Source organism: Camelina sativa, chromosome 18, assembly GCF_000633955.1.
Source record: "Camelina sativa cultivar DH55 chromosome 18, Cs, whole genome shotgun sequence".
Classification (NCBI taxonomy): domain Eukaryota; kingdom Viridiplantae; phylum Streptophyta; class Magnoliopsida; order Brassicales; family Brassicaceae; genus Camelina; species Camelina sativa.
This window is the reverse complement of record NC_025702.1, coordinates 19,015,152-19,030,566: the sequence shown is the minus strand read 5'-3', so window position 1 is coordinate 19,030,566 and position 15,415 is coordinate 19,015,152. Positions and strand designations below refer to the sequence as shown.

At 32.3% G+C, this 15,415-nt stretch overlaps 2 protein-coding genes and 1 pseudogene across 2 annotated transcripts; all 3 read left to right on the top strand.

Annotated features, from left to right (window-relative positions):
- On the top strand, positions 196-2,109 carry LOC104762563. Its single transcript, XM_010485882.2, has 7 exons — positions 196-338; positions 1,095-1,226; positions 1,320-1,382; positions 1,458-1,505; positions 1,626-1,679; positions 1,760-1,820; positions 1,907-2,109. Exons 2-7 carry the CDS (start codon positions 1,137-1,139, stop codon positions 1,951-1,953), a joined length of 363 nt encoding a protein of 120 aa, XP_010484184.1. The 5' UTR covers positions 196-338; positions 1,095-1,136; the 3' UTR covers positions 1,954-2,109.
- On the top strand, positions 4,818-6,471 carry LOC104762562 (peroxidase 71). Its single transcript, XM_010485880.1, has 3 exons — positions 4,818-5,290; positions 5,445-5,607; positions 5,856-6,471. Exons 1-3 carry the CDS (start codon positions 4,871-4,873, stop codon positions 6,257-6,259), a joined length of 987 nt encoding a protein of 328 aa, XP_010484182.1. The 5' UTR covers positions 4,818-4,870; the 3' UTR covers positions 6,260-6,471.
- On the top strand, positions 11,105-12,857 carry LOC104762561 (annotated as a pseudogene).

Here is a 15,415-nt window from a genome sequence, read left to right as displayed (position 1 = left end):
AAAAAAAAAAAAAAAAAAAAAAAAAAACCAAAAACGCTTTTAACGTCTTTAATTATTACTTTCAACGGTGTAATAAATTTTGTCAAAAAGGAATGGAATCCTAATCACGTGTTTTTATTTTAACCTTCGTTTAATTAATGATAATGACCAATTTAACCTTTGGCGTTCTTACCCCAAAATCATATCTCTCTTTCTCTGTCTGTCTCCCACACATCTCTCTCTCCTTTATATATTTTCCAATTCACACCAACAACAACAAGATCTCTCCATTGACAACAACGACGAACTCAGAGAGCCCCCCCATCTCAATCCTCTTCTTCTTCTTCTTCTTCCTCCTGGTGCGTTCTCGTTTGTATAAACCTTTAGCTTCAAGATGATGATTATCTTCGATCGATTGAGATTTCCTGATTCTGTACATCGCTATGTCATTTTTACAATCTCGTATACGCAGGAATATGATTATTTGTTTATCTCTCTAGGGCTTTGATTGCGTAGCTCTTTGATTTTAATTTTGGGTTATCTGATTCGCCCGTCGGTTTTGTTGTGATCTCATCTTTTTTTTTTTTTTTTTGAGTTGTTTTAGGTTGAATTCTGGGTTTTTTTTTTTTTTACCATCTTTGTCTATATGCATTGTGGAGATCTGACTCATATATGACCTTGGTTTATTTTGATCTCAATCCCGAAATTGATTTGATTAATCATTTATGTTCCCTGTCATATATGGATGGTGTTTTGTTTACATATACATAGAGATCTTTTGGAGGCTTTGTCTATGTTATGGAGTATACACTCATTAGGGTTTTGTTTGGCTGCCTCGAGTTTTATAGTTTGTTCATAGTTAGGCTCGTTCGTGTTCTTGAGCTGTAACAAGTCGTTTGGTCACAGGATTGTGTGAATAGTATCAAATAGGAAGCATATCATTTTGATCAAACAAGATCCTTTTGTTTTTTTCTTATCAAGTTCAATTAATTATTAATTGGCTTCCTTTAATTGATATCTGTTCTTCATTGATGAACCCTCGAGAATCCGCTTTTGTTATTGGTTCATGAGTTTGTGTGACTAATGTTTGTGTATTATTATATATTTGTGTGCAGCATTTTTCTTTTGGTTTTTGGTGGCGTTGAGACATCATCATAATGTCTAGCGCAGGGGATGTGAAAGACCAATCAGTGGAAGGAAACCTCACCAATGAAGCTGAGAAGTCAATGCCATCATCACATCAGGAGGTTTTCATCTAGTTCTCACACCAGATAATGTTCGATAACCATTAATTAATATGATACCATGATCTAACTCTTTTCTTTAATTGCATTGTGCAGGAGGCTGCTGTAAAGAAGAAGTATGGAGGGCTCATGCCAAAGAAACCACCACTCATCTCTAAGGTGAGTTATTATCTGGTCTAATAAGGAGATTTTGTGTTTTTATTGAGATTTTTATGAGATGCGGTTTTGTATCAGGATCATGAGCGAGCATACTTTGACTCAGCTGACTGGGCTCTTGGAAAGGTAATATATTGGAAGTGTGACTCAACGAGTGTTGTTTCTTTTGGGTTGTCATATATTAAGCTCTCTCTAATGGTCCCACTCTCAGTTCTCATGGTTGTTCTTATTATTGTCTGAAAACAGCAAGGTGTTGCGAAGCCAAAGGGACCCCTTGAAGCTCTTCGTCCCAAGTTACAGGTAATTGAACTTGAACCACGTTTCACCTGAATTCTCTGTGGGCATGTTTCCAGTTCTAAGATCCTGTCCCGCTTTTGCAGCCAACGCAGCAACAGACGCGTTACAGGAAGTCCCCAATGACTCCATCTGAGGGTGATGAAGGTAATTTTCTTCATCTTAGCATCCCTATCTCAAAGCAATTTACAGACTTTGCTGATCCATCATGTTGCTCTGATATTATATTACAGATGGAGGAGCTGCTCAGGCAGAGGGAGGTCGGGGCAACCAGGCGTAGAGAGATTATGTATGAAAACTCTTTGTGTAAGAATTCTGTTATAATCGGATATTTGCTGTCCATTTTGAAACATCAGATATGGCTTACATTAAAATCTTAATTTGATTGCATTGCGGCAATTCAGAAATGATATAGTTTAGCCCTTTCGGTCTGGAATCTCTGGTTATATATTATATATTACGCCAATTGTTCATCATGATTGGCTAATGTTTACGTAGTTTATAAAGCTATTAAACATGCGATAATATTTAAGTCAGAAGGCCAAGTGGTAAACTTTTCCTCCATGCAACGGAAGATATCTCTTATGCGAGGAACTCTTAGTTTATTTATTGTTATTTGGTAACTGTTACTCTTACAATATTCATGTGTTACTTTGTAGTAGAGTATTGTTTTACTACAAGTCCGAGAAAATATGTTAGTTTTGGGTCATCTCAACATTTTCAAACAAGTATAATTATCTACCACCTATATTTAGATGATCATCTCAACATTTTTTATTTGAATTTTATGTAAAAACAAAATCCCTAAGTCATTAAAATATAGGTTAATCTTACGAAAAAAATTGTTAAATAATCTCTCAAATGACGAGATTTTCAATTCTTGTTTTACAATTTTGAAAATTTAATATATAAATTGTTTTTGAAAATACGTATAATTATATTGCATATCATTTTTTAGTTATGACTTATGATACATCTACAGATGTAGTCATGTAGATATATAATATTTATCTATAGACGTTGGAGTTAATCAAGGCATTCGACAACAATCTCCAAAGAAAAGAAAAATGATATTATTGAACTCTTTAGTCGGCTGAATTTCATCAATTTTTGTCTCAATAACAAAGTCTTAAACCTTTTCCCGCACAAAAACAAACTCAACTTACACTTTTTTTTCCTGAAAATCCGTAAGCCCCATGAAGTAGAAAATTTTATGGTTGGATGGAGAGGTAGTGTTCATCAGAGTCTAATATAAGCAAGCATAACCGACCAATACAACACATAGGTTCGCAGATATTATAAAATAAACTAATTAGATTTAAAAGTTTAGTAGTTATTGGTCAAAAAAAAAAAATATCAAATCCAAAATATTGATGCCATAACACAATCGTGTGTTCACTGAAACTTCAAACATATGACATCAAACAAAAAGAGCGAAAAAGCCGGAAGATAAGGAAGATTTTGTAACATATGGAAGTCGGAGATACTTCTAAAACTATCCCACTAATTGCCGGATTCCGCAGTCTGATCCCGACTCCTCTTATTATGACTTCGCTCAAACTCAAAGTCAGCTTCCAGAACATTATCAATTTCGTTCTCATTCTTATAATGTATTTTTTTTCTTCTTCTTATAATGCATTTATTTGTATGCATATAATCACAAATTTTATTGAAAGAAACTATATACATGATGAAAACAATTTTCAAAAATAAAAATAGAACAGTGGATAAAAACAACGTAATTAACCAAATAACCATGGATATGCATGGTGCTTATACGCCGCGGCCGTTTTGTTTACATCGTGTACCGTTAATACAAAAAGCGTGGTACAATATCATTTGTAGTGCAGTGGTACATAAATTATCGTCATATATCTACGGCTCTGTACATGTCTTATTTGGGGTTTGCATTTTAAATTTGAATAGGATTACAAATTTACAATACTTTTGATACATGTACACGCAAATAGTAAACAATCCTAATTTGAGACAGTCTTGGTCATAATCTCAGTCATATTTTCATAATTGGTTGAAGAACAAATATAATAAAATCAGATACATCGAGCTTTTGAGTTTTGACCCCCAAAAAATGAAAAAAAAAAATCATTATTTAGAGAGAAGTAGACAAATAAAGCTCATAAAATTCTTAGGATCATGATCATCTAGATCTTATCTCATACAGTCAGCGGTCATGTGGTTCTGAGGAATAGAACAATAATACTAGATATGAGTCTGTACCAAATATATAATCTTCATCTATCTTAGTCATGATTCTTCGTGTAATCGACATATATGTGAAGTAGTACTCGTCTTTGGGGATAACAATGTGGTTTTGTTCCCATATTAGGCTTTTTGTAAGTTGTATAATTTAAATTGTTTACCATTAGTCGTTTGATGAACAAGATATTAATGTTTCTGTAAAGGGACCTAGATTTGTGGAAAATTCTTTAAAAAATAATTTTACCGGAAGAGTTTTCAGAGTAGTTTCCATAGTTTGTGAAAAAACCAAATTTTCTTGATATTTAAGACATCTCTACACTACCAATCATGTATCTAATCACACTGTGTAACCGAATCAAGTTAGATAGATGTTACTTAATTCATTAATTTACTGCCAGTAGTATTAAAGTGCGATATTGTAAACCTTTGGGTATTCATATCATATGGAAATCGACTTCGCAGACTTGTGCACTGAAGTTTTAACTTGTTATTCGTTCTAATCCTCTTATGACATCCACCTACCACAAAATGGATGTATTCTGATTTCCCAATAATAAAAAACAATTATCCTTAATTTCTTATTATTGTATATTTGCTATAAATCAAATAGACTTGAACCAGAATTCAAAACTCGTACGTAAACAATATTTCTGTCATACATCACATACATATTTTAAATCAATTTAACAGAAACGATCAAAACGAACAAATCCAAAAACAAATTGCTTTTAAAGTCAACGAGCCGACCAGCTCACACCGCACTGACCAGCAACACGCGCTTTTGAATCTCTCACTAAACGATGTCGTTTTATCAAATCACCACAAGCACTGAAGCCGGTTTCGTTGACTCACACGTCACTCTTTTGACTTGTCAATCTCCTCTATAAATAGTAATCTTAAACGAGCTAACTCTACTACTCACTAAAACTTAAAACACACACTTCATCTTCTTTAAAACCCTAAAATAGAATTACAAGATGGGTTCAGTTAGATCATTGTGTTTATTCATAACCTTCCTTAGTTGTCTCATCAGCTCGGTCCATGGCCAAGCCGCCATAAGGCCGGGTCCTGTTACTGGCACAAGGATCGGGTTTTATGCGACCACGTGTCCTACAGCTGAAACCATCGTCCGAAATGCCGTGAATGCTGGTTTCAGTTCCGACCCCAGAATCGCACCCGGAATATTGAGAATGCATTTCCACGACTGTTTTGTTCAAGGCTGTGACGGTTCGATCCTTATATCCGGAGCTAACACCGAGAGAACCGCCGGTCCGAACGTCAATCTCCGTGGATTTGAAGTCATAGACAACGCCAAAACGCAGCTCGAAGCCGCGTGTCCAGGAGTTGTATCTTGTGCTGATATTTTAGCCTTGGCCGCTCGTGACACTGTCGTCCTCGTAAGCCTTAGTATAAATTAATTCATGATAAACGTTATACACATTATGCTCCTTAATTATTTCGTAACCGCAGATGCATTAATTAATGTTACTTTATTATCTTAGAATTTATATGTATATAACGTTATACGTGCATGGGTTAATTTGCATGCAGACGAGAGGAACAAGCTGGCAAGTACCAACGGGACGTAGAGATGGTCGAGTTTCTTTGGCGTCGAATGTTAACAATCTCCCTGGTCCCCGTGACTCTGTTGCCGTACAACAACAAAAATTCTCGGCTTTAGGACTTAATACCCGTGATCTCGTCGTCCTCGTTGGTCAGTTATTTAAACTTAACACATTCAATAACTATAATTACCGTTAATTCAAAAAAGAAAAAAATATTAGACAACCCTCTTCATGTGTTCAATGAATACTTGGCAACCATCAAGCACCTAAACCGTCTGAACGTCTTAAACGCATGAAGAGTTTCTTAACATTAAGAGAAAAATAAACTATTTGCAAATCTTTAGTATCAGAATAACAACAACATATACTAAATTACTTTGTACATATAATTTAACAGGAGGACACACGATCGGAACAGCAGGATGCGGTACATTCAGGAACAGGCTTTTCAATAGCACCGGACAACCCGCGGATCCAACCATAGACCCAACATTTCTGGCGCAGCTTCAAACACAATGTCCCCAAAACGGAGACGCTTCAGTCCGCGTTGATCTTGACACTGGAAGCGGTACCACTTGGGACACTTCTTACTACAACAACCTAAGCCGTGGCCGTGGGGTTCTCCAGTCCGATCAAGTCCTTTGGACCGATCCAGCCACTAGACCCATAGTGCAACAATTGATGGCTCCTAGAAGCACCTTCAACTTTGATTTTGCGAGGTCGATGGTCAGGATGAGTAATATTGGTGTGGTTACGGGGGCTAATGGGGAAATCCGTAGGGTTTGCTCTGCGGTTAATTAATTTACTGATCAAAATCCGTCGTGATAAAACTTTCATGACGTTAAGTACTTGTTTCGAGTGTGATTTTAATTTCAACAATAAATAAACTATAAACCACTAGAATAAGAAAAAACCCAAAAGTGGGGTAATGAAAATTGTATCTATAAGGTGTTAGTATTCGATTTCTTTTGGTTTGGTTTTTAATGTTATGTCATCACAAAAATATTATACTATATCTATTGGCTTCTTAAATTTGTTAATCTGTCAAAACATATCTTATGCATGTCTCGTAAGTAATGATTTAAAACTGAGTATGGATCCAAAATAAAGAGTAAACAAAGGGAAATAAAAGTAGCGAGTAATTTGGAGAAATATTTTATAAATTTCAAAATTATGAACCTAAATCAGAATAATACGTACGTACACCCTTTTTCAGTAATTATTCTATTTTAAATCAAGAAAACTTATAAAACAATTGAACCAAATTAAACAACAGTCCATATTAACATACCTAATGGTAAGTTGTTAACCTAAAGGTATATATATGGTCACATAACAATGATGGATTCTTGACTTTGTAGTTTTAGTCTTCTAGATCACAATTATTAATATATATATAACTTAAGGAATTGAAGACTGGTCAATCGATCTCTTGATATTCAAGAATATCATATTCTCAACTCTCAAGTATCAAGGATCAAGGACGGCCAAATACTATTGTAGTCTTGTCTGCCAATCATTCGTTGTATTCTGAAAATCATTGGTCTAACTTTTTTTTTTTTTTTTGGACATAAGAAAATTTCGTTTATTTCTTCTCATAAACATTTACTTTACTAACTAAATAGTAACATTAAAATATAATACGTCAAATGAAAAGATGATTAAAAAGCGAAATCTTAAGTGATTTGTAATCAAGCTTTGACCCCCAAAAAAAAAGATATGTAACCAGGCAAAGCTTATCTTCAACTTGTCACTCTCATTTTTTTCTCCCATGCAAATGCATGAATCAGTAAACTTTGGCAATCCTATATAGGCTATTATAGTTAATATGGTGTACGCGTATTGATAATTTTGATTTGTGATGTATTAAGTAAATGTATTAGCTGGTATTGATTTTGACCGAGCTAATATATAATTCTTTTCACACCTCAAACTTATTAGATTTACAATTGATGTCTTGTTCACAATGTTTTGAAAATCGAGTTGGATAAGAAACGGTATTATTGTTAATTAGATATACTTTTTTTTGAACGAAGTTAATTAGATATACATAACTATAAATTTCCAAGTCAAATGATGAGAGTCGGTTATTTTTATTTATGTATGATAGCTATATATACTAGATCTGTACCATTTGATATATATATATCCATGACATTCTCTATTTTGTTTGAAGTGTAATATTTTGTTCTAGCTCTTTGAATATTATATATAATAATAATAAAACATTCGACCAATGGAAAAAAACTACTTTGTTTCTTTTTGTCCTGATCACAATCTGATTGACCAGAATAGATAAATTCATGAATATGATGGGGTTCTCAAAACACTGTGGTACTGGATCAAGGTTAGAAAATGAGATTTATTATTGACATGATTTTTAGCCACTGTCAAATTTATATACGGACTCTGTTTGTAAATTATAAATGTTCAAAAAAAAAAAACTGTAAGATGGCGTGGCTCACGCGTCTTGCCAATTATTTAAGATTCGAAGCTAAAAACTCCAAAACGGTTCGAGTAGAAGACAATATCCGTGTAAAAGGTCTATTATTTCAACGATTCCATTGATTTATAGTATCGTTTTCAATTGTTTTTTTGTTAAAGGGATATCATTCTCAATTGTACTCCAATAATTTTAGAATTAAAAGAAAAAAAATAGAACGAGACAATCCAGTTGAGTCATTGACTATTGGTATGCATGCATATCTCCACCACCATGCACCACTAAAACATTGATTTTTTTGTCTTTTTGGACAACGTTTCTGATATAGTGATATTTAATTATTGCAGTCTACCTCCTCGATTGATTCTGTGCAGATTCTTTTTCCTGGTCTCATGAATTTGTAGTGCATAGTTTTTTTAAACGTGCACATTACAATCAAAGAACGATTGATTTGATTGGTGTTCATGTTTTTTCCAAAATACGAGATATTCCCCGAGACAAAATTTGTTGACTTTTGTGTCATAACACAGAACTGAAAGTTGGGGTTTCTTCGTTTGTAATACAATCCAAAAGACTAAAAAGAAGTAACTTTTTTTGTGTGTTTATAGTCGTATACCGTCTACTTCCGAATTAAGTGATATTAACAATCGATGCTGAATGGGGCAGCCCTCCTGCCTTCATACAAAGAAAACGCGTAGAAAAAAATAAAAAAACAACAAGTGCTTTAAAAAGGAAAAGATTATAACAAGACGTAATTTACCAGATAAAATGGCCGACAACAATTATTCATAGTTTTCCTTTTTTTTCTAATACTACTACATTTTAATCCGCAGTACACGGCAGACATATAAGTTTTATTATAATTTATATTTATATTGTATCTATTTATTAAATATTAAATATTTTGTAAATAGAGAAATAATTAAATTTTTTGGTTGTTGTACAGATAAATATTTATATTATTTTTTAACCCACAATACACTTCATGACTATTTGTTTGTTATATTTATTTTGTTTTATTTAGTGTTTGAAATTCTATTTTGATTTTTAGTTATTATAACAAAAAATAAGGAATCTAAATACATAATAAGTAATTTATATGCTGTGATTAAGTCACATTTTTCCTAATGATTTAATCATTTTATACAATCTTATTAAATTAATTTGATTTTATGTCAAATATTTTAATATTAGTAGTGTTGATAAATAATTAAATAAGGATTTAATCCGTATTAACACAAATATAATAATATTTTATTAATTCCAACATGTCATCTTTATAACTCATCTACTATATAACCACATCATATAGTATTTTAAACTTTTTAGTTTTACATATTCGTAATAATTAAAAAATTTATTTAAGTTTATATATGTTAATTATAATATTTAATTAAATGTTAATCGAAGTTTTTCTTACGTTAATAATCAAATCTCACAGGTTTTGGAAAACAAATGAGAATCAAATTGTTGTTTTCTTTGTTTACAAATGATTCAGATATAAAATATCTTCAAAACACAACAGAATGTGTAGTTAAATATATGATAGTTTCTATTTCCATATTGATTATTGTTATTTATTTAGTTGGAATGAAATGTAAAATATTTAGGAAACAAAATCTGTAGTAATGTTAGTTTTGGAAATTTTTTAAGGGTTAATATTGTAAATAAAATAAATTAAATAACCAAAACTTCAAAGGCATAACACAAAATGTACTTCAAAAATAATAATATAGATACATAGTTTATAAATATTTACGAAATATATATTAACTTTTGAATATATTTCAGACATACCAAAAATTTATGAAATCATAAGTAAATTTAATATGGACGCACAGTATATGTAAAGTGTAAACGTTAATTTATTTTCAAACCTTTTAATTAGTCTCGTGACATCAACTTTTTGGCCTACTTGATCCACTTGTTGCAGTATATATAAATGAATTAATGACAAACAATCCAACTTTCTTAACTTCTTATTTTCTTATATTTTTTTGTCAACGCATATATCTTTCTTCTTCTTAATATTCTATTTTTTCTATTTTCCGTCAATACAAAATCACTATCTTTTAGAATAATTAGCATAAATATAAATATATCTTTTTTTTTGGACAAAACAAATATAATATATCAGTTTCGTGATTTTGACATGAATCTGTTTGTATTTTCACCACACGCATACTTACATTATTTTACCTCACTGAACATACATTTAAAAATCAGTATTTTGCTGCTGCACAGATAGATCATGCGTATTTGCTTTAATTAAAAGAAATTTAAACCAGTTGTCAAAAAAAAAAAAATTAAACCGTTTCATCTTTTAAACTAGCCATTGATCGTTTGCGCGCACACACCATACAAGAAAAAACCATTGATTATCATTGAAAAATATTTGCTTCGTTTAAATGCAATTGCGTATTTTATTAGAGTATGCGTTGTGAGTTTGATTTTTTAATGTTAACGTTCTAAGAGTTAACTAATAAACCAAACTAAAAGTAGGGGAAAACGATAAATTAACTTACTCGTTAATATATTGACAATAGACGTGAAAGTACGTGGTATTATTCCCTAGTCGTAGACAAACATTCGCTAACAAACACAAATTGAAGGGTTCAATATTAAATCTGCATGGTTGTCAGAATCTTATTAATTCTTATGCGTTGCGTGTTACTTAACGCATAGTGACTAGTTTAACTAAGCAATGCAATTAGACGATTTTTAGTGATGGCGGTGACATTACGGTTAAAAAAGGACATATAATTACTTGAACATATCTTATTTGTGACAAAACTAATTCACGAGTCACCCCAATTACTCACCACACCTAGCCTGCTCAGGTCCTCTAATTATATTGGGTTTCAGATTATACAAATGTTTTCCGAAGGTTATCTATAAGCCAAGTAGCATTGGAAATAGGTAAAAGAAAAGAGAGAGAAGAAACTCATAAATCTACGTATAGGTAGTTAGGTACATACATGGACCATATTCATTTGCTTAAATTACAATATCATCAACAAAACAAATCAGTAAGAAAAAAGAAGATTGTAAAATTATAATACCAGTAAAACGTAGCTCCAATTAGTTAATGAGTAGCCCGGCATTGCTTACTCATTTAACTATACGAATCATTAACTATTTTTCACTATAAATACACACAAAAATCTCATATTGTTAAACACAACAAATCAAAAGTAATAATCTGAATTATTACATATATGCACCCTTTGGTTTAAAACTAATTAGAAGAAACAAAAATGGGGAATGTTACTAATTTTAATCCTCGCTTCGCTCTCTTACTGTTATTCATTGTCCTAGCTGCTGCAACCGTACATGCCAACGAATTCCTCCCAAAGCCTCGGCTCGGGTATTACGGTAATTCATGCTGGAATGTAGAATCGATAGTGCGGTCAGTGGTCCAGTCTAACTATCTTGATAATCCAGCCAATGCTCCGGGCGTTTTGCGTATGCACTTTCACGATTGTTTCGTCCAAGGCTGTGACGCCTCCATTCTCCTAGCCGGACCTAACTCTGAGAGAACGGCGATTCCAAATCTATCGTTGAGAGGGTTTAACGTCATCGAAGAAGCTAAGACTCAGCTTGAGATCGCTTGTCCTCGAACAGTCTCTTGTGCTGATATTCTCGCACTCGCTGCACGTGACTTCGTCGTTTTGGTATAACCTACTTTTATTTATTTATATATATATATATATATATATATATATATATATATATATATAAATCCATCTTCTTGTTTTTGATTATAACTTTACGTAATTAAATGGCGGTGTTCTATGTATGTGTAGGCCGGTGGACCATGGTGGCCAGTTCCATTGGGACGACTCGATGGTCGGGTTTCCCTAGCCTCGAATGTCAATTTGCCCGGACCGACAGACTCCGTTGATGTGCAGAAGCAGAGGTTCGCCGCAAAAATCTTAATACCCAAGATCTCGTTGTCCTTGCTGGTACGTAAACCAAGTTGGTTTTATAGCCTCGCTACTTTCAAAAATATTTTCTCCCGATTTTGGTTTATATGTGAAAATTTTACTTTTGTGAAATATTTCTGCTACTATATATACACGTTAACCACACACATGCATGGCGTTACATATTAAATGTATTAATTATGTATACCATGATGCTACAAATTTATAGACTCGTAGCATGTGGTATATAGATTTAACATTATCTAACAATTTCTTGTATCTTAAGCTAGCTTAGCATTTATCAAGGTGATGATATTAAATAATTTTTAATAATATACAAAGTATACATTTTTGAAATTCTCTCGAGATACTTCTAATTTACATAGAGCGTTTGGTATATAACAGCTGGACACACGATAGGAACGGCGGGGTGTGGTGTGTTTAGGAACAGGTTCTTCAACTACAACAACACAGGAAGTCCGGACCCAACCATCGCCCCTAGTTTCGTCCCTCAAATTCAATCTCAATGTCCTCTCAACGGCGATCCCGCCACTCGTGTTGTGCTGGACGCGGGAAGTGGAGATCAGTTCGATACGTCGTACCTTAACAACTTGAGGAATGGTAGAGGTGTCCTTGAGTCTGATCAGGTCCTATGGACTAATCCCCAGACCCGAGCCATCGTGGAACAGCTTTTAGGACTAAGGTTTCCATTTCTGTGGTTCGGAATGGAATTCGGCAGATCGATGACCAAGATGAGTCAGATTGAGATCAAGACGGGTTTGGATGGGGAGATTCGTAGGGTTTGTTCCGCGGTTAACTGATCAATATAAAATTAGTTAACCGTTATGATATGATATAAAGTACGAATAAAAATGGAGATTATATATATAAGGTTCAATAGACTCTCCTGCTTACTAGATAATATAATAAAGTTACTAACAATAGACTGGTTTAACATTTTTTAATCATGTGTGATTATAAGTGTCTAGTTACGTCGATGTGAGTGTGAGGGGATAAGTTTTTAAATCACATGCACATACGGAAAAGAGCATGTTATGTAATTGTAGACTCTTAAGAAAATTAAACTAAGCTATACATGTGAAGATCTCTTGTTTAATTTATATCTCTGGTTGTTAATAATGAAAAGAACAATTGAACTAAAAACAGAAACAATAGAATAACATTTAGGTTAATATATTTACGCTAAATAACATAACAATTGAGTTATACATCTAAAGTCTAATTAAACATGTATCAGTTGTTAACTTGTGGCAATGAAAGTTAGGATGACGAGATTTCCGCCAATTCCCGGCAGAAAACTAGGCGATGAATGTAAGTTTAATTTCCATCTCATATATGTGCTCGGTGATGGGTGAAATTTGTCCTTTCTGATTTTTTTAAAAAGAGAGTTGGACCGATATGAATTAAAATCATGTGTCATGTTTACTCCTGTATAAAGTTACGTACTTATATATACATGAAATATGAATGTTGGTTCCTTTCTTTATCTTTTATCTATTAATGTAAATGTAAATGCAAAGTGAAGTTTACAAAAAAAAAAAGTACAATTAGTTAAGTGAAGTCAATAAAAGTTGGAATGATTCAGTTTGAATACACAGTTCGAATGAATCTAATCATTGGTTGAAAATGATTAAAAGGAATAATAGTAATAAGGATGATTATATAACAGTGGTTGACTTTGACAATAAAGAAATAAGACAAGTCAATGATATTATGCCATCGAAGTAAATTGTCCCTTGGTGGTTTCATTAAACAGGACATCCTCAGTCATTATATGCTCTCTTATTTTTTGTTTCCACCGACTGTAGTGGCTTATCTCTTTACCATAATATAGCTTTTTAACTATATTGAAGGAAATTTTGTTAAAACATTCATAATATTAGTAGTATTTTTTTTCAAATGATTATCTCTATGCAGCAAATTTTTAAGTTCATTGTATACAATTTTTGGTCGAATTCATTTCATAAAAGGATATAGAAGAATAATTCTCTACTTGACTTTTATGATTTTAAAATAATTTAAAATCAACTAAAATAAATCTCACTAAAATATTTTTTGGTACATACTATTCCTACCAATATTTTGTGGTCAGTTAAATAGTTTATTGACCAAGTCTATATAATCATTAAACATCATTATCTTGCTCCCCCATTTGATTTCCTTTGACAAAGTATATATGCATAATCGTATATATAGTCGATTTTTTAATCACATTCATAACATCAACATGTAGATTCATAAACGCGACTACAAAATATCATCTGTAAATGTAAAATTTATATTAAAACATGAATATATACGTATGTATGTGTCGTGCATGTTAGTCTATAAATAAGTTATTAACGATTCACAAATCTGGAAAACTTTGCAAACTGCATACATACGTACATAAAAAAAATGATATTTTTATAACTTCGATTATTTCAAGCTCTTTCAAATGTTTTATCTTGTCTGACGACGAAAATAAATATACAACCAAAAGACCTACCACTTCAAGCTGTGATTAAGTGCATACAAGTTGTGATTTAACGGCTACACACGTGGTTTCGTCATCAGAAATTACACATATGCATGCCAGCTGCGAGTACATATATAATATTATGTACTTTGTCCAAAAAAAATATATATATATAATATCATGTACTTATGTTATTACTTGTTACTCGTTAATTACTTCAGTTTAGGTAAGTGATTAATTAACTAACTATAGCCATCAGCATCTATATTTGTATTGTATCTTCCCCATGCATGCACAAACCTACTATTGTCCAACGGTTCAAACCTAAAAGATTCTATGGCGGTGAATACTTTAAAAATTTTTATTTTTTTTCATCGAATGAATATTTTACCAGCTAATCCAAAAGAATAGAGAAACAAATATACCATTATATATAATAGACGATTTGATAATAGAAAAAGTCAACTATGCCCGTTACATTTTCTGATTTTCATTATCCCTAACCACAAAACGTTCTGACCAAAACTTTGTAAACTATATTATCGCCACGCAATTCATCGAGTTAATCTATGAAGCAATATTTGACCCTAATATATAGAACACACATCACTATATATTGTGGTATCAACTTGTATCGGAGAATTTCCTTTTTAAGCCAATTGATAATTATTTCATCATAAACAATTAGCGTTTAGTTTTTCTTGAAAAGATTTGATCATTTTTCCTTCAAGTATTGTAAAAGCCATTAATCAAGTACAAAGTTTGCCAGTTTAGCTAAATGTTCAAAAAGCACTAAGTGATTTGTTCTCCAAAAAAATTAAGATGCTTTTCGTTAATACCATTCACCGTATAGGTACGACTTGAACAAACTTTGATTCTCTTACCAATCATCTACAACTTAAAACCAAGATAGCTTCGCTCAAAAGGAAAAAAAAAATGTGTATAATAGATGTTCAATGGACCGACTATTATACACCATTATATATGCAAACTAATTATTATATTAATGATTACTAAATCAACTTATAAAATTGAAAATTCCCATAATTCTGCGTCGTGTGCCGAAGTTGCTCGATACAATTGTTATTCCTACGACTTTTTTGCCTAAA